Source organism: Crinia signifera, chromosome 1 (assembly GCF_055691185.1).
Source record: "Crinia signifera chromosome 1, ASM5569118v1, whole genome shotgun sequence".
NCBI lineage: Eukaryota > Metazoa > Chordata > Amphibia > Anura > Myobatrachidae > Crinia > Crinia signifera.
This window is the reverse complement of record NC_139217.1, coordinates 321216259-321238602: the sequence shown is the minus strand read 5'-3', so window position 1 is coordinate 321238602 and position 22344 is coordinate 321216259. Positions and strand designations below refer to the sequence as shown.

Here is a 22344-nt window from a genome sequence, read left to right as displayed (position 1 = left end):
GCAATTTGATGAAACCTAAGTACAAAAAGTATGTGCAAGCACATACATTTTGTACTGTGCGATGAGGTGCGCGGGAGCGCGCACCTCAAAGCACACATCGGCTTAGCAGCGTGTATGGGCAGCATTACAGCTAAAAATAATAGTAACTGAAAAACCATAATAACTAGCCAAGTAGCAGAGAGCCATAATTCAATGGTTCCCAAACTTTTTAAAATCAGCACACCCTAGAGCAGTGATTCTCAACCTCGGTCCTCAAGTACCCCCAAAAGTGCATGTTTTCCAGTTTACCTGGTAGGAGCACAGCTGCACTCATTATTCATGGACACATTTTAAAAGATCCACAGGTGGAGCTAATTATTTAATTTGTGATTCTGTGTGGCGACCTGCAAAACATGCACTGTTGGGGTACTTCAGAACCGAGGTTGAGAACCACTGCCCTAGAGCAGTGGTTCCCAACCCTGGTCCTCAAGTACCCCCAACAGTGCATGTTTTGCAGGTCTCCACACAGAATCACAAGTGCTATAATTCGCTCCACCTGTGGATCTTTTCAAATGTGCCTGAATAATCTGTGCACCTGCTGTGTGACCTGGAAAACGTGCACTGTTGGGGGTACTTGAGGACCAGGGTTGGGAACCACTGGTATAGAACATCGCTCAAGTGACTGGCAGGTGAAGTTCAGGTAAGCCACATGTGGAGTGGATCTCTGGAAGCCATATATTGTGGCAGCTGTCAGAAGCGGTCGAAGGGCTTTGTCTGCAACAGGGGTGAGTGGTAGAAACCATTGCCCATATAACCGGCAGGCAATCTGTGAAGTAGGTCTGCGGGAGCCATCACAGGTTCAGCAAGGAGCGGGACCCGGCAGAAGGGATGAAGACTTGTTGCTGGGGTAACAGTCAATTGCCTGAAGACCAGAGGGGGCATCAACGCATTTAGTCTCCTAGCAACAGAGACTTTTTAAAGATTATTCTCCGATTGTGGAGTGATTCTGATTTGGCATCAGAGTTTCCCAGTAGCCAAATATGGAGAAAGCTGGTGCATCGCATGGACCAGTCAGATCCATGTGATGCTTATCAGTTTACTAAATAGAAAAATAATAATAAAAAAAAGTGTGGAGTCTTCCTATGAACATAATCATGCCTGGGCTCATTGAGCCAGTCCTGGTTGCAGATGTAATGGATTGGGGGGGGGATCAAATGGAATACTCCTTTATTTCTATAACCAGCACCAGGCTCTTGGCCCAGTCCTCGTTTCCAAAATAAGGGGGACAAAAGGAGTAGGGGGTCCCCCTACTATAGAAGTGCATTCTATATGTTTATATTGGCTGTTAAAATTCATAATGAAGGCCCATTCTGTCTCCTTTTTGGTTCCTTACCAGTTTTAATTAGATGGGAAACATACATATGAAGATATACCGTGAAGAAGACTCAAGTCGAATAGAAATGCGTCAGTTGGTGGAGGTTGGAGCACTGCCAGAGATTAGGGGGATCTGCACTGGAGGAGAAACTCTAAGGGAGGGGGGGTTCAATCTGCACCACTTTCTGCCGGCAGAAATAGTAGCAGTTGCCTATTCAATGCTGCCTTTTCTGCCAAAATATGGTCGTTTCTACACTCAGAACATTGACTACCGGCTGTCAAGTTAGTCGTAACGGGTCAAAAATTTACGTGGATCCAACGGTCAGAAACTTCCTGGGATTAAATGCTCCCCCTGTAGGTTATATTTAAGGCCAAAAAAGCTTATTAACACACCAAGGGAAGGCATACAGAGAGGTGGTGTATAGGGTGATATTTTTAACTATGTTTGGATGCCATTTTGTTCATGAATAACTCCATTTTGTATCTGTATAATTTAATTGCTTTCTATTTGTACTTTTTATTAGGATTAGTGTTTTTTACAGATATATAGGCACCAGTTTTAAATATAGTTCCATTCTAAGTGCCAGCTGTCTTTTTCCTTTGACCTGATGTGGAAGATATAGTGGATGAGATTTTCAGAAAGTGAGAGATTTGGTGAGAAATCTCCAGGTTTTTTTTAAAGAGGCAATCATTTAGACTTCAAAATCAAACTGGTTTAGCAGTGTAAATGATTGCCACTTTAAAAAAAACCCTGGAGATTTCTTCTGAGACCAAATCTCTCACTTTCTGAATCTCTCATCCTATTAAAGCTCACCCAGTGAGTGGGAAGTGTAACCAGTGTTTAGGCAAACTGAATATAATAAATATGTTCCTGCTATCAGTATGTCTGATCGAAACGGTCTAGTAAGCAGTTTGGGCTATTGTGTCCATAACTCTGAATGGGAATCTTGTCATTTTGGATCATTTATATCATGTGAACAGACTGCTACATCCAGAAAGCAATATCTTACAATACTAGGATATTTGCTGCAGGATGGGTATAAAGCCTAGAGACTTATACATAGTGGGAGAAGTTCCTGAAGCTAGGTCTGTTTGCAGCAGACAGACTTCTAATCCACCTCAGTTTAATAACTCAGTTGAGTTATTAAGAGGGACCCTGAGGACGATTGGAGTTTTATTCTTTAAACTACTTATCTGACGATAACCATCCAGGACAGATCTTAAAACATCTGAGATAAAAGCCGATTATAATTTGTTACTTATTTGCATGTTTTTTATTATTGTAACTTAGATGAATAAATGTCTATCTTTATTTTGAAATGTTCTGTGTCAGTCTCCATATTTGACACATTGTATCCCAGAACCTGGTTGCTCGAGTTATTTTCAACAGACAACTGAAGGGTAGGCTAGGACAAAATCCTGGTGGAACCCGACAGGGAGAATTAAAGGGGGGGGGGGGGGGTGTAAGATTGAGCAGGAGGCCGACAATGAGGAGCAGTTAGTGGAAGTAAGAGGTGAACCAAGCTAGAAAGGTCAATTGTCTAGAGGAGAGAATAGTGTTGAGAAGCAACAAGTAACCACAGGACTTGGCTGAAAGTCCAGGTCAGTTTCAGTGGAGTGGATAAAAACCAGACTGAATAGAAATCAATGAATAAGTGGTCAGAGGTAGCTGGTGTGATGGCTGTATTCCAACCAGTCAATTTTGTAACACTGCCAGTAAAAACATAGTAGCAAAAGCATTCATACTATTTGTGAAGTAACAGTGGACACGCCCTAATCAAGGATACTTAGGGAGTAGACATTGAATATCCCTGTATCTGTACTATTCTCTAGACTAAGTCTGCCCAGCACACCAGAATACTGGGGCGGGGGACGAACGGCATAAGTCCAGACTGCAATAGAGGAGAATTGGTACACCACTGTTCCTTCTACATATTTCCCCCTCTAATGACTCTAAGAGAGGAGTTGAAAACGTAAAACTGATAATAAATAAATGTCACACATCCACTTTGTGATGTAATTTCTTTATAAGGGCGGAGATTGATATGTAACCTCATAAAAGCAATTTACGGTAACTGACGCTGACTAAGATAGCGTGTGATTCACACATAGCACCACTCGTTGACATCTCCACTGCCTCATGAGAGCACTTACCCGTAATAGAATGGTCTTTCACAGAGGGTATTTAGTGACTTACTGCTAGAGGACTTTATTGAATAAAATATAGATCATAACAGTGATACTATACAGCCCTCTGCAGGAGAGCGGATACACAATATAAGACGCCCCAACCGATTTATATAGGGGAACGAATATTGGGGTTCACCATAAGAGGATTATATCCCCTTTTTTTAAAGTTTCCTACTTTTCACGTACCTCCTATGGTCAATGTTTTTATATGTCGCAGTTTTTTAAAATAAGATACTATTAAAAAAGTTACATTTTATAATTGTTTTTCTTCAAATATTCCTAGTGCGCCACAAAAAATGACAGTCTTTTCTTTCCTGTGAATGCAACCAGTCAAGTAGTTTGGAGGAAAGCAGGAGCAAACTTGGAGGTAGATAGCCGGTGAGGAAGGGTCAATTAGCCTTAAGAAAAGGTGAGAGAGACATTACACAATTGTCTGCGCAATCAGTTATTATCACATATAGGGGGTTATTCTAGTTCATTCTTTCTGACAAAATCCTTCTTAGTTGGACAAAACCATGTGCTACTGCGGGTGGGGCAGATGTAACTTGTGCAGAGAGAATTAGATTTGGGTGGGGTTTTTCTTCAAAGTGAGATCTATATTGCAGTGTAAAATAAAGCAGTCAGTATTTTCCCTGCACAGAAACAAAATAACTCACCCAAATCTAATTCTATCTGCACATGTTACATCTGCCCCCCTGCAGTGCACATGGTTTTGTCCATCTAAGAAGGATTTTGTCAGAAAGAATGAACTAGAATAAACCCCATAGTGTTAATATCTGATCCACAAATGTCAAGCTGGCATACTATATTATCCAGCATGTCCATTAGATGTAGTATTAAGTTGTGAGTCAGCAATGTATTTATTTACAGTTTCTTATAGTGCAGCATATTCTGCTGAGCTTTACAATTGGAAACAAACTGGGTAATCAGACTTAAGGTGCCCATACAAGTTACAATTATTGTATACAATATCGCATCTCGGTTGTGTGCTGCACATGCTTTTTGTACTAGACCTAAATCGCAAAACCGAGATGCGATATTGTATACTGTACAATAATTGTAATGTGTATGGCCACATAGGTCAGAGGGCCTTGCTTACAATCTATAGGATTGCATGTATGCGATGCTGCAGCCACAGGACATTGCCCGTGCCTTCACAAGGATGAACTGGGAAATATCTCCTCTCTGAGGAAGGAATGTAGATGCAGTGAAGTCATCTGCTGTGCAATATCCCAATGGTTGGTGACTAGCATTTTATTGGACCATGTATGCCCAGCATCTAATACATACATTTTTATTCCCATTTCTTTTTGGGTAGATTGACAAAAAATATGCAGAGCCTCAACCTTCTTATGGGAAGACATTCCAGGATGTGAAGAGTAGAGGGGGGGGGGGGGGGGGGGGGAATGTATTTAGCTAAATTTGCTACTGATCTCCTTTTCCACAGACATGTGGAAACACATCCAAGTATGCACAATAAATTTGGGTAACGATATGCACAATAAAGATATTAATATTTGCATGCATATCATTTAGTGCCTACACATAGCATTAAAACTACATTCCAGCATGCTCTAATTTTTAATTTGAACACATGCTGGGATATGTAGTGCCACAGCATCTGTAGGGCCACATGTTGACTACACGGAGTAGTCTCATTTAAGTGCAGGGTAAGTGACAGTCACTTCTGGTTTTCACGATAATAGCCCCTGAGAATTCAGATTTTACACACAGATCACTTCTATCGCGGTGAGAAATTGAGCAAAACAAGCTTGATAGAAATGGCCGCTCTAGTGGCTAAAACATAGTTTGCTTTATTAATAGACAGTAACAAGTTAATACATGCAAACTTATGTATAGATACATTTGTGTCTGAATATACATAGCACATTGGGTTTTTGTTACTCCAGCTAAGTGATCCTTTATACATTACATCAGTGCTTCTCAACCTCGGCCCTCGAGTACCCCCAACAGTGCACTCATTCACAGACACATTTTAAAAAGATCAGAGGTGGAGCTAATTATTTCACCTGCGATTCTGTGTGAAGACCTGCAAAACATGCACTGTTGGGGGGGGGGGATACTTGAGGACCACTGCAGTACATGGTAACAGTCACAGCTGAAGATCATAAGGAACTATTGAACACACTGGGGGTGGTTACATATCATAAAATAGTCAAAACCATTTAATATAATGTAACTGTTTTATTTACAAAGATCAATTTGGCACCTGACCTTATTGTACATAGAATTAGATTACATTGGAAGACAGTCTGCTCCTTTTCATTTCAGCAATGTCGAGTATTTTGCATGTAATGTACAAAAGAGCCACTTTCAAAGTCATATTTAACAAAATAAAAAAAATCTTCAGAGTACATATTGCTTTTTTTGGTGTCAAAATGGGGCCATTAAACAATATCAAGACTAACGCAAAATGTAAGATCAAACATGCATAGAACATGTAAACTTTATTAACAGTGGTCTAGGGAGTGGGATCACACACAGATGTGACAGCAGAAGGGAGACAGAAGAACAGAACACAATAGCAGCTCCATCATGTAGACACTCTCACTGAGCTCATGTGCTGTTAAGAATACAGCTCTTGCACAGCTGTGGTAGCGAGGGTCATAGTCCTTGTATTCACTGAATACTACAATATATACAGATTGTCCCAAAAGATACAGGTGAAGAGCAGTTCATTTCTGTTGGTCTTTTGGAAGAGGCCTTCTAAAAAGTAGTATGTGGGGCTCTGTAAAAGGAGAAGACAGACAAATAAGACCATGTGAATAATTCCAGAAGTTTCCTCCATGAACATTTATATATCAAGGAAAAAAAATAAATAAATTGTACCTGTTCCGATGGCCAGATCTTTATTTGAAATGTGTGGGGTCAGCAGACTAGTCAAGCCTGGCAAAATTATTGCTACTTTGACCTCCCACATTTAACACATGGACTTTTTTTTTTATACACACACACACACACACACACACACACACACACACACACACACAAAAAAAAAAAAGGTAGCACGCCTTGGGTTGGGTCATCTAACATGGTCCAAAGACACTGCAATTTGTCTTACAAAAGGTGGTATTGATCGGTGTGTCTTTACAAAACAGCAGACAGGACCATAAGTGGAAATACAACAGGAATAAAACAAACTGGGTAGTTACAAAATGGTAGGAGGGCCCTGCTCAGAAGCTTACAATCTATAAGGAAATAGGCATTGATACATAAAGATAAAGGTGCCCAAACATGGTACAATGATTGTATAAAATTTGGACTAGATTGCATCGCATACGTTTTGCCATGCAATAAGATGTAATCTAGTACAAAAAGTGAGTTCAGCACATACTTTGAGCTGAGCGATGAGATGTGTGATGGGAGCGCGCATCTCATCGCACCCAGCAATTGTACCATGTATGGGCACCTTAAGTGTTAGATATTGCATAATAGTCCACCAGATTGCAAAGGTTCTTGAGTGACCCGGCAATGTTGGTCTAGGTTCAAAAGGATGTGAAAGTGAGAATGTGTAAACTGTACAGTAAGGATGTAATTTGCTAGGAAAAATGTATTGGTGGTTCTGGAATTTGATAAGCCTGTATGAAGAGGGGAGTGGTTAGGTAATGCTTAGAGTCTTATAGTGCGTGGGAGGGAATTTTGCAGAGTGGGTGTGGCCCAAAGAAAGTCCTGCAATGATTGTTTCCCCATCGTCCATTCTTCTATGTTAGGTTGCACATGGAAGATTTATAAGAGGCTTCTACAATAAACCAAAATTGGTTAAGGACTAAAGACTTCTAAAAAGGACTTCTATTAGTAGTGGCATTAAGAACTGGGTGACATACATAAACTCAGGTATCTGTTTACCCCACCAATCCACCATCATTGACAGAACTAAATAAAAATAGTCATGCCTTACTTATGCTCAGTGGGCTACCAGTCACATGGTGTACAGATATGCCCACAAATTTGCACTCAGTTATTTTTGTTGAATTCAGAAATAGTTTTTTCAATTAACAAGGCTAACCAGCCACCGCAGCCTGTGGCTGATGTCACACAAGTTGGTTCAGGACGGACGGCAAAAAAAGCTGTGCCAGGCTTATAATGAATAATGTGGGGTATGCTAAAGTGTAACATGACAGTATTTTGTACAAGCAGATGGGGACTTTCAAAACACACCAGTTTTTTTGTGTGCTACTACAGCTTTCCACTATCCATCCAAACCTTGACATTCCAGCGAAACCCGCCACCAGAATTAAATTATTTACAGTTTCTTATGTAGCACACAGCCAGCAGCAGCGCCAGCGAATACACTGAGACGCGCACGCGCGTCTCAGTCTCCGTCGCCAGCGCGACGGAAACCCTGTCCGCCTCAGGGAGACTGACAGGGTTAGGGGGGGATGCGGGCAGGCGGCGGGGACCCCGGGTTACCGCCGGCAAGCCGGCGGGGACCCGGGGGAACGGATGGAAGCGCCGTCGGAAGGGGACGCGCGCGCCTCTCGTGCAAGAATGGGACCTACCCCATCTGTAGGTACATTTTTTTACACTTTATTTTATAGATTTTTATTTTATTAGCACACCAATAAATCTGGCTTGTGCATGTGAAAGGCAATGCTGCTCGGCAAAAAAAGGCCAGAAACAGTTTGCCCGGACAAAAAACATGTGAAATATCCCTTTGAAAAGGACCTGAGGTATGTTTTTACAATATAGTTAACATATAATGTTGATTAGTAACTTATTGTTGCTTGCTCTAATTTTGCCATAAGATCACAGTAGAAAAAAAAAAAAAAGGAGGGGGTGTGGGTGGTGTGTAAAATGTTGGCCAGGCACATTAAATGAACTTTAAACTGGTCATAATGCAAGGACTGCTTCCCAGGTTACATGCAAGTCACAATGTAGGATAAAACACTCTTGTACATTTATGTCCACAACATACCTGGCTCATGAATCATATAATGAACCCAACCAAGGCTTTGTTGGACGCCAAGTCTTCTCCACTCTTCCTCCGACATCAGATGTGTTTTTGGTACTTGTTTTGCCAATTCTTTTGGCAGCATGACATGCCTAATTAAAAGAATATTGTGGATAGAATGTATTATTCAAAATGAAGTGTTACATTCATAGACAATGCAACACCTTCATACAAGCAACAGAAGTGACTAGAGCATTCAGAACTTCATGTAAATCCAGTACAATTAAAGATTATATGTGGAATTCATGTCCCAACCATGATGTTTCACCAGTTAGGTGACATGGAGACTTATTAAACAAGCCTGACAACATATTGGCAGTGGGTGACATCCAAGCGTTGTACAAGTACACGTGTTATGGGTACAGCTAGGACAATTGCAGTTGCGAAGGAAGTACTCCTTTCCCTAACCACTAACAGGTCATTTCAGGGTTCAGTAAGCGCTGAAAATTGGCTCCAACACTACAGACCAGCAGTACCTCCGCTAAAACGCCTCAGCCATGATCTATGTGTACCAGAAGAGGCAGATTCCAGCAAACTTGTAAGAATGACACTACCTCAACCTAAGCATTTAAACCCCAACACATCACAGGTAATTAGGACTGGAAAAAAAAAAAAAAAAAAAGATGGAACCCCTATTTTTAAAGGGGTATGGGTCATTTGGGTAGACCCACCAAAGGTTGACATGCATTAAGTAGACAACAGAAGGTCAAAATGGCTTAGGTCAGCAGGGACAAAAGGTCGACATGGGTTTTTAATTTTTTTGTCTCGAATGTCGGCATGGACATTGTATTAGTGCATCACTGCGCTCACCATGCTTGGCACACTATCCTATTCTCCCTCCAAGCCCTAGTGGATGGTAGGGCATGAAATACTGCCTATTGGCACATGTTGGGTCAAAAAAAAAAAAAAAAAAAAAAAGTAAAACCCAAGTCAATCAAGACACTGTCATCCTGATGCTTGTGTTAACCTTCTAAACCTATTTCGGGAATCGACTTAAGCCACGCCGACCTTCAGTGTTGTTGACCCAATAGCTGTATACTTAATAAATTAACCCTTACCCATTTAGGATAATACAATCAGTATTTTAGCTAATCCCTCCATTTTCCAGCCACTCTAATGTACAGGTGTACAGATGGAGCAGCTGTAAATAGAGCTGCTTCAGGGGATTCTAGCATCAACTGCCGCTGCCTGCCAGAAGGGGGTGCTCACAAACCTGTCCCGCTCTGGCTGCCAGCAACCCCACCAACCCTGCCCATCTCCCTGAAGCGGGGACAGGCAGAGATTCCTCTCCCCGCCGCCATGTGATGCATCGCCTCACCACCAGCATTCGCCAGCTCAGGGAAAAAGGCGCTACATCTGTACATTGGGAAAGCCTTCAATTACCTCCCTAGTAAAAACTGCGACTAAGCACATCAAAACACCTCACAGTGGACTCTAATGTGGAAGTAAAGCTAAAATCAACCATGTGTAGCTAGGCAACATTATGCTGCACTGTAGGTGTAGTAGATGCAAGGCTGGGTATACACCAGACATGTCGGTGGTCTCATTGCACCCACCAAGGCAAGTGTACACACCGATCAGCTGATCTGTCCCCATTCATGCAGCTAGGTGGGAATTTTTTTCCCCCACCCAGCTGTGACATCAGCCCTTGCAGCAAGTGTACAGGTGATCAGCAAACAGATCATGATGTGCCAATAAATCTGCAGAGCCATCGGCTATGCTGCATGACCAAAGTGACATCTAAATGACATCGTTCAGACATATCCGCCAGTCCACCCTGACCCATGATATAAATCGGCTGGTAAATAAAACAGCTGGTATATCAGCCAGTGCGTACCATATGCAGAGATTTAGATGGGGTGGGTTCAAACTGATCTGACATTTGTGAACTACATGCAAAAGAAGCCAGTAAGCTTGCGAGCAGGGCCCTCCTACATTTTGACTGTCTGTAAATACCCTGTTTTGTTGTATTACTGTCCCCTATGTAAAGCGCAATGGAATATGCTGCGCTATATAAGAAACTGTTAATAAATAAAAATAAATATTTACCCTGCACATGTATACACACATTTCATCCACTTGCAAAGCAACATTGTTACAGATGCAAAGTTACAAGCTCTACTTCCAAATCACAGTCAGGCCCACTAATTGAGCCTCACTGCAGAGCATTCTAGAGTTTGTTCTAATGCAGAGCAAACACTGAAACTTAACGGAGATTCAGGTTTCAGGTACCAGTGAACATCATGCTTGAGGCCAGATACACTTTTTAATATAAAAAGCACGTATATCTGGGGCCTTTACCATTGTAAAGCAGAGGGCAGGATTACAATGACATGATTATGCACAAATCACATCATCGCCCTACAAAGGGGGAGCGAGTTAGATCTGGGACTTGGCCAATTTTCGAATTTTAGGAGCCTCCCATCTGTTCCAGGAGGGCAGGCCAGTATGGATCTCAGCCACAGAATATGACAAGCGACCAGGCATATTGGGCAGCAAATATGTTTAAGCATTCATGCAAGAGATGCCAGTTGGCGAAAGGCATAACCAATCTCACATTTAAGCAGTTTTTTTATGCACCAGCAGTTCTACCAAACAGTTTTGTGAAGTTCCTCTGACATGAGAAAGTAAATAGCAAGTCGCTGAGCTTCCAACATAGAAATAAACAGCTAAAGCCAAGAACATGGGGTACAATAACCTGTCACCATAGATACAGTAGATCACGTTTAATTCGGAGCCCCAAGAACCAGACGTATGGTAGCGGTGTGCATGTGCAGCGTAATACATGACAGCTGCCTCAGGAGCCCGGCAGCACATGGGATAGGAGGGTGCACACGGCCAGCGACTCCTGTAGAGCAGCAGGAGTAGCCGGGCACACATCACACTGCGCCATCCGGCATGGTAGTAGTATTCCCCCACACAGAAGGATATCCATGAGGCGGCACAGACACCGCCGCATGACTCCGCGCACCCTTATTACCTGTACTCGTACTTCTCATCCGTATACTTGTCGGAGTAGTAAATGTTCTTGAAGGACATTGTTTCGGTAAGGTCGACCGAGCCACGGTCAGGCAGCTGCTGGGGTGCGGGGCCGGGGAGGCTGCGGCTGCTGCAGGTCGAGATCGTTTCTTTACGTAACTGCCGCCGAAAGTTCACGTTTTGAATTACGCAGAACTCATCTTCTATTGGTCCACAGCGGAACTGGCGACAGCCAATCACGCGTTACTATTTTTCCACTTTTCAACGCTGGCGTACAGTACCATCTGACCAATCAGTGTTCTGTTGCTAAGGCTGCCGCGGGAGGAAATGTGCGTTTAGGGAGACGTAAGTGGGCGGAGCCACAGGACCTGGCGCTGCTGCGGTTACGTACGGACTACGGATGCGGCCACTCCTACACTTTACTGTAACAGCACAACAGCAGCAGCAGCAGCAGCAGCGGGTGACCGGTGAGGTGGTGCCACGTGCCAGGGAGTGGAGGGCTGCTCGGCGTTACCTGGGAGACAGCGCTGACAACTCTCCGCCCATAGATGCTGCGACGCTCTCTCATTAATATAGGTGATAGGTCCATATTATCCAGCATACTGTAGATCAGCTGAGGAGTGCAGGCTCTCTGCTTTGTGACCGACTTTATCCTGTCATTGTTCTCCTCCTGCTTTTACACTGGTGCAGCCGTGATATAGAGCAGGGTTGGAGACCTTTGGCCCTCCAGCTGTTGTTGAGCTACACATCCCAGCATGCCCTGCAATAGTTTTAGCAAATAGCAATGTGTAGTTCAACAACAACTAGTGGACCAATTGGGGGGGTGGTGGGCTGGCTCCCATTATAAGTGTATTTCCTACCCTCCTTGGCAAGGGTGTGGATCCTTTTATCGACCACACAAGGTCGACATAGTGTTAGGTCACGAGGTCGACATGGGTATTTTTCACTGTTTTTTGACCCAAATGTCGACATGTAGACAGTTGGAAGTCAACCGCAGCCCCTCACTTCGCTCGCGATGCTTCGGGCACACTATTTTATTCTCCAACCACGCCCTAGTGAATGGTAGGGCATGAATACCATCTGTCGGCACATGTCAGCTCAGAAAACAGTGAAAAAACCCATGTCGACCTAGAACCCTGTCGACCTAGTTGCATGTTGACCCAACGGTGTCAACCTAAGTGTGGTCGATAATAAGACCGTATACCCTTGGCAATGGAACCTCCAGTGTTGAAATAGTCACTGATAGGCAGTGGGCGGCTCTTCCCTCTGGGAGGAGAGGGGCTGCTGAGATGGCGGGCCCCCTCTCTGGTGCCGCCGCTGCTGATCTGTCCCAGGTGCTGGCTCCAGCCTCTATGGGTGTGGATCGTTTTATCGACCATAGTTAGGTCGACAGTCATTAGGTCGACACCGTTGGATCGACAGGTGGGAATGGCGACAGGGTTTTAGGTCGACATGGGTTTTTTCACAGTTTTTCGACCCGAATGTTGACACAGTCGACATAGACACAGTTGGAAGTCAACCGCAGCCACTCTATATGCTTCGGGCACACTATTTTATTCTCCCACCATACCCTAGTGCAGACCGGTCAGAGGTAAAGAGCCGAAAAATATCGGTAGTCAAGCTAAAGAGCCGACATCATGCGCGCGCCGAAGGTGAAAGCGCCAAAAAAAGGGGCGTACTCTATTTTGACCCCTTGGGTGGGTGTGATACAAATATGCCTCCGATAGTGCAGTGCCATATATACATATGCCCCCAATAATGCCAGATACACATATTCCCCCCACACGGTGCCAGGTATGCCCCTATGGTGCCAGAAAGCTGGTATGCCCCCACAGTGCCACAAACTGCTATGCCCCCCACAGTGCCACAAACTGCTATGCCCCCCACAGTGCCACAAACTGCTATGCCCCCACAGTGGCACAAACTGCTATGCCCCCACAGTGCAAATTTCCCAGCAGCAGCACTCACCATTGTAGCTGCTGCTGCCGGGCGGGGAGAGGACAGTCTGGTGTCCCCCTGCAGTCCTCCTGTCATGTCACCGATGGGAGGAGAGCACAGCACACTGCGCGTCTCCTTCCCCCTCACTTCTCTGTGACTGGGCTGTCCACCAATCAAAGCTCGCTGGCTGGCTCCTGATTGACTGCTGGCCTGCGAGCTCTAATTGGCAGACGGCCCAGTCACAAGGATACACAGTAAGTGGTAAGAAAGATGCGCGATGCGCACTCTCCTCCCCTCATAAGGAGAAGGGATTCAGGGACCCGGCAGCAGGGGGGACTGGGACGGACAGTGGGCGGCGGGCAGCAGTGGCAGCAGGAGCCACACTTTACAAGGGGGAGAGCCGCATGAGGCTCAAGAGCCACGGGTTAGCCACCACTGCCCTAGTGGATGGTAGGGCATGAAATACCGCCTGTCGGCACTTGTCGGCTCAAAAAACAGTGAAAAAACCCATGTCGACCTAACACATATGTCGACCTAAACCCATGTCGACCCAACGGTGTCGACCTAAATGCAGTCGACAATACGTCCAGATGCCGCCTCTATGGGGCTGCTTCGGGAGCAGACCCATAGAATTGTATTAACTGTCCCAGGTCCAGCGCAAGTGCAGTATCATCCATGCTACTGCACTTGCGCAGAACAATCATAAATTTAAAAGGAAGTCCAGAACCAGAGCAATGTGTCCCTCCTGGATTGTGACCCCCTTTTTCAAGGTATAAAGAGCAAACAAGCCATGTACAAGCTAAACATTTACATACCAAATCAAAAAGTGAATACTTAGCGTTACTGGACGGAGTGGCTACCCGGCGTCTGCCCGAACTTCTGGACTAAGTGGAAGTCAGCGGTCGTGTTAGTGCCTGTCAGCTGGTATAATCGGCGTTGTTGACTTGTTGCCATGGTGACTGCTTTATCTCTACTCTATTAGCGCCGTGCCTGCTCGCTCCCTCCCGTACAGTGACCTGCCATAGAAGAAAGTTTAAAAGTGCAAGTGCATTTCACAAGGTGCATATAAGTTATAAATTTACAAGACTCGCTCCTGTCTACTTTGTGTATATACAGTGATTAGGATGCTGGGAACAGTTAGAGAAAACTATCCAGCAATATACATATTGAAAATATATAATAAGAAAACAGAGAATTATGGGCCATCTATGCTTTAATATATGTGAATAAATAAATAGTAAAGGGATCTGGCCTTTATTCAGATCTGCAATATGGGGGAGAGGGGGAAGTGGACTCTTTTTGTGGGGCACTCTTGCACAAGAGTGCCCCACAAAAAGAGTCCACTTTCCCCTCTCCCCCCATATTGCATTTACATATTGGACTCAGGGGAGCACCACCAACATACTAAGACCCACTATCCCGTAAGGGACACTACGTCTATAAAGTTGGTCACAGGCAACCCAGGCCAAACCCCACCGGAGTGGTGAAAGGGGTCCTCTTTGACCCAATTCACACTTGGCGGGAAGAACCTTGTGCGGCTCTCAAACCTCTTCTCTCTTTATTCAGATCTGATTGCAGTAGAAATTTGTTTGGAAAATGGGCAAAACCATGTTCACTGCAGGTGGGGCAGATGTAACGGGATGCGGTCATTTGGTCTACTGCATTATGGTAGACAGTCATTAGGTCGAATCCATTAGGTCGACATGCTAAAAGGTCGACATGACTCTAGGTCGACATGGGAAAAGGTCGACATGATTCTAGGTCGAAAGGTCATTAGTTCGACAGGTCATTAGTTCGACAAGGTCATTAGTTCGACATTGTCTATGTCGACATTCACAAGGTCGACATGGAGTTTTTCACTGTTTTTTGAGCCAACATGTGCCGACAGGCGGTATTTCATGCCCTACCATCCACTAGGGCGTGGTGGGAGAATAAAATAGTGTGCCGAGCGTAGCGAGGCACCGTGCCCGACGCATTGCGAGCGCAGCGAGCGATGCGAGGGGATGCAGTGCACTTTAAACTATGTCCATGTCGACTGTGTTGACATTCAGGTAAAAAAAGTGAAAAACCCCATGTCGACCTTGTGAATGTCGACATAGACAATGTCGAACTAATGACCTTGTCGAACTAATGACCTTTCGACCTAGAATCATGTCGACCTTTTCCCATGTCGACCTAGAATCATGTCGACCTTTTAGCATGTCGACCTAATGGATTCGACCTAATGACTTTCTACCATAATGCAATAGACCAAATGATCCCAACCCGATGTAACATGTGCAGAGAGAGTTAGATTTGTGAGAGTTATTTTGTTTCTGTGCAGGGTCAATACTGGCTGCATTATTTTTACACTACAATTTAGATTTTGGTTTTGCCCATTTTCCAAACAAATTTGTACTGCAATCAGATCTGAATAAGGGCCTCTATGCCAAAATTATATATTTTTAAGGGGGAATACACCAGGATATTACTATATAAGTGGATTGGGTCTATTTTTTCCGGTCACAGGCACAACATCTATCATAATGCCGATTAAGGAGACTGCTGGCAATATGGAGGAGTCTAAAATAAACAATTCAACAGATTTTTGAATAGTTGCAACCCCATACTGAGAAGGTCGGGACCCACCTGGGGGTCAGGACTCACAGTTTGAGAACCGCTGGTCTATGGCCATGTGCTTAAATTCTGTCAGTTTATGTTCCTTTTCCACAAAATGTTTTGCTATTGGTTGGTCCGTGGACTTGACTAATTATGCATTCTTAATTGCCGATCTATGCATGGCCATGCGTTCACGCATAGTTATGGTTGTCTTGCCGATATATAAAAATTGGCTTGGACATGTGGCCATGTAGATTATGTATGTCGATGTACAGTTGAGTACATGTCCTATCTTGTAGGTTTTATACCTGGACGCATTTTGAAAGGAGTCCCCTACAATAATATGCGTACATGTCGTGCATTTTAGACATTTATGACAACCATTAGGTCTACTCAAGAAGTGTGTATGTGGTGCTTCTTTCGCAAAACTTGAGATGTCTGTATGTACTACATCATTTTTTATGTTCTTGCTTCTTTTAAATACTGCCATTGGTTTGACTTCTTTAAGAGATTTGTCGGTAGATACTATCGGTCATAAAGCTCTTGTAGCTCTCTTGACAACTGGGCTTGATGTAGTATAATTTGAGACACAGGGGATAACTTTCTTTGGTACTTGTGTATTATCATGGCACCCATCGCATTGCAAACCACTAATTAAGGTATGCGATGGACCCTATTTCAGCCTTTTCCCGGTCTGAGTATACAATTTTAAAATTGCATGCCATTGCAATGGCATGCGATGCGACGCAATTTCCCATTGAGTCCCATGTTAAATGGCACCCCCAGAACCGAATTTTTATTGTATACCCACCCTGATGGGTAATAAATATGTTAAATGGCCCCACATTGTTAACGACCCCCCACTATCAACTCCAACCCGAAGCGTGGCGAGCACAGCGGTACGCGTCCTCCACTATCCACGTCGGCGTGGAGTTGATTTTATAAAGTGTGGCGTGCGCAGCGAGCCTCCGAGCCTGAAGCATGGCGAGCGGACGCGCATTACTTTACAGGTATACGCGTCCCCTCGCGGGGCTCGCTGCGCTCGCCACTCTTCGGGCTCGGTGGCTTGCTGCGCTCGCCACACTTTATAAGATCATCTCCATGCTGACGTGGATAGTGGGGGTATGAAAAGGTCGGAGGACGCGTACCGCCGCCCCTCGCGAGCTCGCTGCGCTCGCCATGCTTCGGGTTAGCGTTCATAGTGGGGTGGCGTTAACAATGGGGGCATTTCACATACTCATGACCCATGAGGGTGGGTATACAATTAAAAATCGGGTCTGGGGGGGGGGCATTTAACATGGTAATAAGGCATCTGGGTGCCTGTACAATGAGAAATCGCGTCGCATGCGATGCGACACGATTTTTCATCATACAATACCCTGCGATGGAAATCGTGGGCGCCGTGATAATACACAAGTACCCTTTCTTTTGTTGTTTAGTTGTTGTCTCCAACAATTGAGACCTGGGCATCTGTAGCACATCATGCTTATGCTTGGCCAGTTCTTTTGGATTGTATTCTCTCTCAGAGAATTTTACTACAATTTTGTCCAGTTCTGATTATATTATGTCGGGGTATACGTGCCACTCTGATCATCCGACATGTTTTGACATGTAATTCCAGGTTCGTGGTGTATGCTATAATTTGTCCGTGCGGCCAATACTTGGGAAAACCAGTAGACAATTTAAATAACGTATGGCCATGCACCGGTCTGCGATCAAAGCAGCTGTGGAGGGAAAAACCAGTGAGCAACCTGTAGCAGTACATTTTAAAGAGACAGGACACCCATTATCCTCTTTAAAATGTATAATTATTGATTAGGTTCTCAAATGCAATCAAGGAGGTGACAGAGACAGGAGCGTATTAAGGTTGGAAGCCAACTGGATTCATAAACTAAACACTGTTAAACTAAATGGTCTAAACGGCCGCATCATGTGGAATACGTTGTTATGAACACAACTGGATGCGGCCTCCGGGCCATTAACATCATGAATGACTCCAACATACTCATATATTTGGCCGGTTGGCCATAAAGAACATGCATGTTCCCCAGATCCAAATGTACTGTTATTGTTATTTAGGATTCAGTATGAAATCCTGGCGGTCGGGATCCCGGCATTCAAAATCCCGACAAGGGGGGGACGTGGATCGCCCCCCCCTTGTGGGCTCGCTGCGCTCGCCACGCAGCAGGCCCGGTGCCTCGCTACGCTCGGCACGCTAATTTATTCTGGTACTTGTTTCCTAGCACGGCCACACCGATTTGTATCGGGGTGATCGGGTCGGAAAAATCGCGTCGGTCGCATCGCATGGGATGCGACCGACGCGATCGACACGATTTTTACATTGAATCAAATGTGAATAGGGCCCCTGGGACCCTATTTTACATTGGATTCAATGTAAAGTAGTCCCCAGACCCCAAATTTGACCCCACTTCACAACTTCACAGGTATACGCGCACCGCCGCCCCTCGCGGGCTCGCTGCGCTCGCCACGCTTCGGGTTGCCGTCAATCGTGGGGTGACGCTCACAATGGGGTTGCTTAACTTTTTAACGATGACGGGGCCATATACAATGTGAAATGGGTCATATTGGCCCATTTCACATTGTTTGCTATGTAAAATGGACTTAATCAAGTCCATCTCAACTTGTGCCATTATAATGGCACAAGACCGACGCGATGCTCCCGATTTCAATGTTAAAATTATTATTTTAACATTGAAGCCTATGTCAAAATCGCGTCCATCGCGTCGGTCGTGTCGCGGGCCATGTTAATGCACGCGACCGACGCGATGCTCCCGATTTTGCCTTTGCCGGCAAAATGGACCTGATTTCAAAGGAAATCGCGTCCATCGTGTACCATAACTTTAAGATACACGATGGACAAGATTGTGGCCGTGCTAGGAAACAAGTACCTTTATTCTCACTCCAGGGGTGTCGTGGACACCCACAGAGGGAGAAAGTGTCGGGATTTCGGCGATCGGGATTCTGAACGCCTGGATTTAAACTGCATTCCGGTATTTATACACCAGACCTCCATATATAATGACATATGAGCTACATAGTAATACACAAACTGCCTTTCTTCAGGTCCCGGTAACTCATGTCAAGGATAGACATCCAGTGGAGTTATATATGCATCCACTGCATCCATTAAAGTGTCCCCCTTAATTTACATTGTATAATGCCCAGCACCTGCCTTGCCTCTATGATTAATACAGCGATGTTGGCCCTTTTTCATCCAGCAATAACATTAGCGATCTCCAGCTTTTAATTCGCCTTTATGCTTGTACTTTTATATATTATGCACTTTTATGCACTTTATTGTCACTTATTGTATACTAGGTGATTCATTGCGCCCTACAGGCGCACTTCACACCGTCGTAAGGGGCTGCGACCCCTTAATTTGTGAACATTAGATTGTGAGAAATATGGTTAGAATTGTATGAAAGATGCCCTGTATTGCAACTTGAGTTATAGGTGAAATGTGTTAAATAGAGAGCATATGATTTGGAAGGGGGTGTCTATTGTTTTGTTTAATTAAAAAGCGGTTACAAAGTAAAATGTGCATTGATAGTGTGGAGGGTACAGTGACAATTGTGGGTGTGGGGGGTGTGAGTACTTGTTGATTAGGTGTGTGTGCAATAGTATAGTAGGGTGTTTTTGAGTCAGCGGCTCCCCACTGGCGGAGGTCATGACACAGGAAAACACAGGGTGTGTGGGCATAAGAGGGACTAAAGAGGAGGGTGGGGGACACTGTGCAGCTTCTGCCATTGGGTGAGGGTCCAGCGTGGCAGCACAGGAGTACAGGACGGTGGCCCTGAGTCAGTGTCTCCTCCTACTGGGTGGGAGTTAGGGTGCATGAATGCAGGAGGCTGGGCTATGAGGCGTGATAGGGGTATGTGGGCAACACAGCGTCAGCGACTCCCCAGTGGTGGAAGTTACGGTTCAGCAGAGCAGGAAGCTGGGTAGTAATAGGGGTGTGTGGGCATACGGGGGACTGAAAAGGAGGGTAGTGGACACTGTGCAACTTCTGCCAGTGGGTAAGGGTCCAGCGTGGCAAGTACAGGATGAGGGCCCTGAGTCAGTGTCTCCTCCTGCTGGGTGGGAGTTAGGGTGCATGAGAGCAGGAGGCTGGGTGGTAAAGCATGATAGGGGAATGTGGGCAACACAGGGTGAGCGGGTCCCCAGTGGCGGGGCAGGAGAACAGGAGGCAGGGCAGTGATAGAGGTGTGTGGGCATGAGAGGTAGTAAAGGTTTTTGCCTGTTGCAGAGTAGGGATGGGCATTGGTGCAGACGCCTCGATGGTTGGCATTGATGGCGATTTTGCACCCTGCCATCGATAGTAGTAAAATATTACTTGGATAACCATCGATTGTTGTAGCTATTGATGGTCATCCATTATATCTGACTGAATAGGCCGTGGGACAATCATAACTCGGTAGCGGGACTGTCGGGTGTGGGTGGGCGGAGCTATGCTCCGTGTCCCGGCACCATAAATTTTTTGAAACTTGCTTGTTTCTCCTTTGCCATCGATGTAGGGAAACCATCTGGCCCTCCCACAGCGATGGCAAAAGTATTCAACATCGGCCATAAACCATCGATGATTTGAAATCATTGATGGTCGATGGGCATCCCTAGAACTGGAGGAGGGTGGGGGACAGTATGCAGCTCCCGGCAGTGGGTGAGCGTCTCCTCCCACTGGGAGGGAGTAAGGGGGTGCATGAGAGCAGGAGGCTGTATAATAGTGGTATGTGGGCAAGACATTGATAAAAGATGTGGCGCTGGTGCAGAGGAACATGGGGACGCTTCTGGCAGTGGGGGAACCTGCAGCGCGGCAGCTAGGGCCGGATTTCCCACCTAGGGGCGGCACCTGCTTGTGGTGGTACAGGATCCCCCATTATCAAGGGGGTACGTGAAATGAGGGAGCGGGGTCGCGGGGGTCCGCTGGGGGGTGGAATTGCCAGAAGGGGGTCAGGGGGGTCCGAAAATTGCGGGAAGGGGGTGCGGGGGTCCGCGAATTGCGGGAGGGTGCGGGGGTCCGCAAATCGCGGGAGGGGGGGTGGGGGGCGTGAATCGCGGAAAGGGGGGGTTCGCAAATTGTGGGAGGGGGTCAGTGAATTGCGGGAGGGGGGTTGCGGGGGTGCGTGAATCGCGGGAGGGGGCATGAGCGCGGCCGTGAATTGCGGAGGGAGATGCCATGAATCGCAGGAGGGGCGCGGGGGGGGGTGTGTGCCGTAAATCAAGGGAGGGGGGGCTCAGGGGGGGCTAGAAAAGGTGCTGTGTCCTCCAGCACCTTTTCAAGAGTGTTGGAGGACACACTCGTGCATACCCCTCTCTGGTATTCCTCCCCTTTCTCAAGTGCCTTGCCTATTTGTAAAGGCCTTCTATAAAGGTTCATCATTATCGGATATCACCGATTTTTAAATTAAAGAAATTCTGGTATTGGTCATAGACTTAGCATACCGCTTTATTCTTGTGTACCCCTGAGGAAGTCTCTTTGGAGACGAAACGCGTCTGGTCTATCCATGCGGTTCTAAAGAATTCGATTCTGCCAACGCTTATTATGAATTGTTTTTAATAAATGTTATTGAGAATGTCCGATTGTCTTTTTGCCTAATAACTGAGCACATGACAAGGTGGTGGGAATTCTCAATCAGCGCCCTCTACATCTATCTATTTGTCTTTGCCTCCATCTCCCACTAACAGGGGAGATTTTGTAGAGGTAGTACGCTTTACACCATTGGAAGCGCTCTCAGGGTTAACCCCCTATTTGCATATATATATATATATATATATATAGCAAAAATGGGGGTACCCTTTCTGCGCTCGAGAGAGTGAGAGCAGCACCTCTGGGGGGTCCTCTGTTAGGCAAGACCCAGAATAGAGATGAGGAAAAAGGGGGTTTTCCAGAGGGCGCTAATCAATAACAATCAGTTGCAGATCGGTTTATACCATTTAATATAAAAGTGGTAAAAAAACCCTTATTGGGGTATCACAAATATATCAAATATACACATTTACATAAAAACTGCTTAATACAGGATAAGGCACATATGCTTGTACAGGTTCGCATGAATATTGTTCGATTCAGTGAGAAATAGCCCAACGCGTTTCGTCAGTTCCTGACTTCATCAGGGGCAGAAAGCATAGCCAGTAGACACTGTAAGTTATAACAATGTAAAAAAATATATCATTTAAAACAATACACAACTTTTTGTCACTTAAGAAAAAAGATCAAGGCCAAATGAAAGAGATGGAGGAGGAAGGAATGACAAAAAAATGGAAGCGGAAAGCGACTGACAAAAAATGGAGGAAGA

General features: G+C 45.3%; 2 protein-coding genes across 2 annotated transcripts in view; one reads left to right on the top strand and one right to left on the bottom strand.

Moving 5' to 3' along the window:
- Window positions 1-5319: 5319 nt before the first annotated feature.
- CKS2 (CDC28 protein kinase regulatory subunit 2) lies at window positions 5320-12297 on the bottom strand. The gene is made up of 3 exons (XM_083187464.1): window positions 11496-12297; window positions 8480-8607; window positions 5320-6292 (listed from the first exon to the last, which is right to left on the bottom strand). The coding sequence occupies exons 1-3, from the start codon at window positions 11552-11554 to the stop codon at window positions 6240-6242; spliced, it is 240 nt and encodes a 79-aa protein (XP_083043590.1). The 5' UTR covers window positions 11555-12297; the 3' UTR covers window positions 5320-6239.
- SHC3 (SHC adaptor protein 3) overlaps window positions 11911-22344 on the top strand; it is a 185540-nt gene continuing 175106 nt past the window's right edge. The window contains exon 1 of the mRNA XM_083187450.1: window positions 11911-12070. The gene's annotated coding sequence lies outside the window, so the exon portion shown is untranslated. The remainder of the gene's footprint in view (window positions 12071-22344) is intronic.

What these genes read in the sequence shown, in the direction of transcription:
- CKS2 (XM_083187464.1), bottom strand. Translation starts at nt 11,554, where the DNA reads ATGTCCTTCAAGAACATTTACTACTCCGACAAGTATACGGATGAGAAG. An exon ending in GATGAGAAGTACGAGTACAG is followed by an intron (nt 8,608 to 11,495) that starts GTAATAAGGGTG and finishes TCTTTTAATTAG; the next exon opens with GCATGTCATGCTGCCAAAAG. An exon ending in TTATATGATTCATGAGCCAG is followed by an intron (nt 6,293 to 8,479) that starts GTATGTTGTGGA and finishes CTCCTTTTACAG; the next exon opens with AGCCCCACATACTACTTTTT.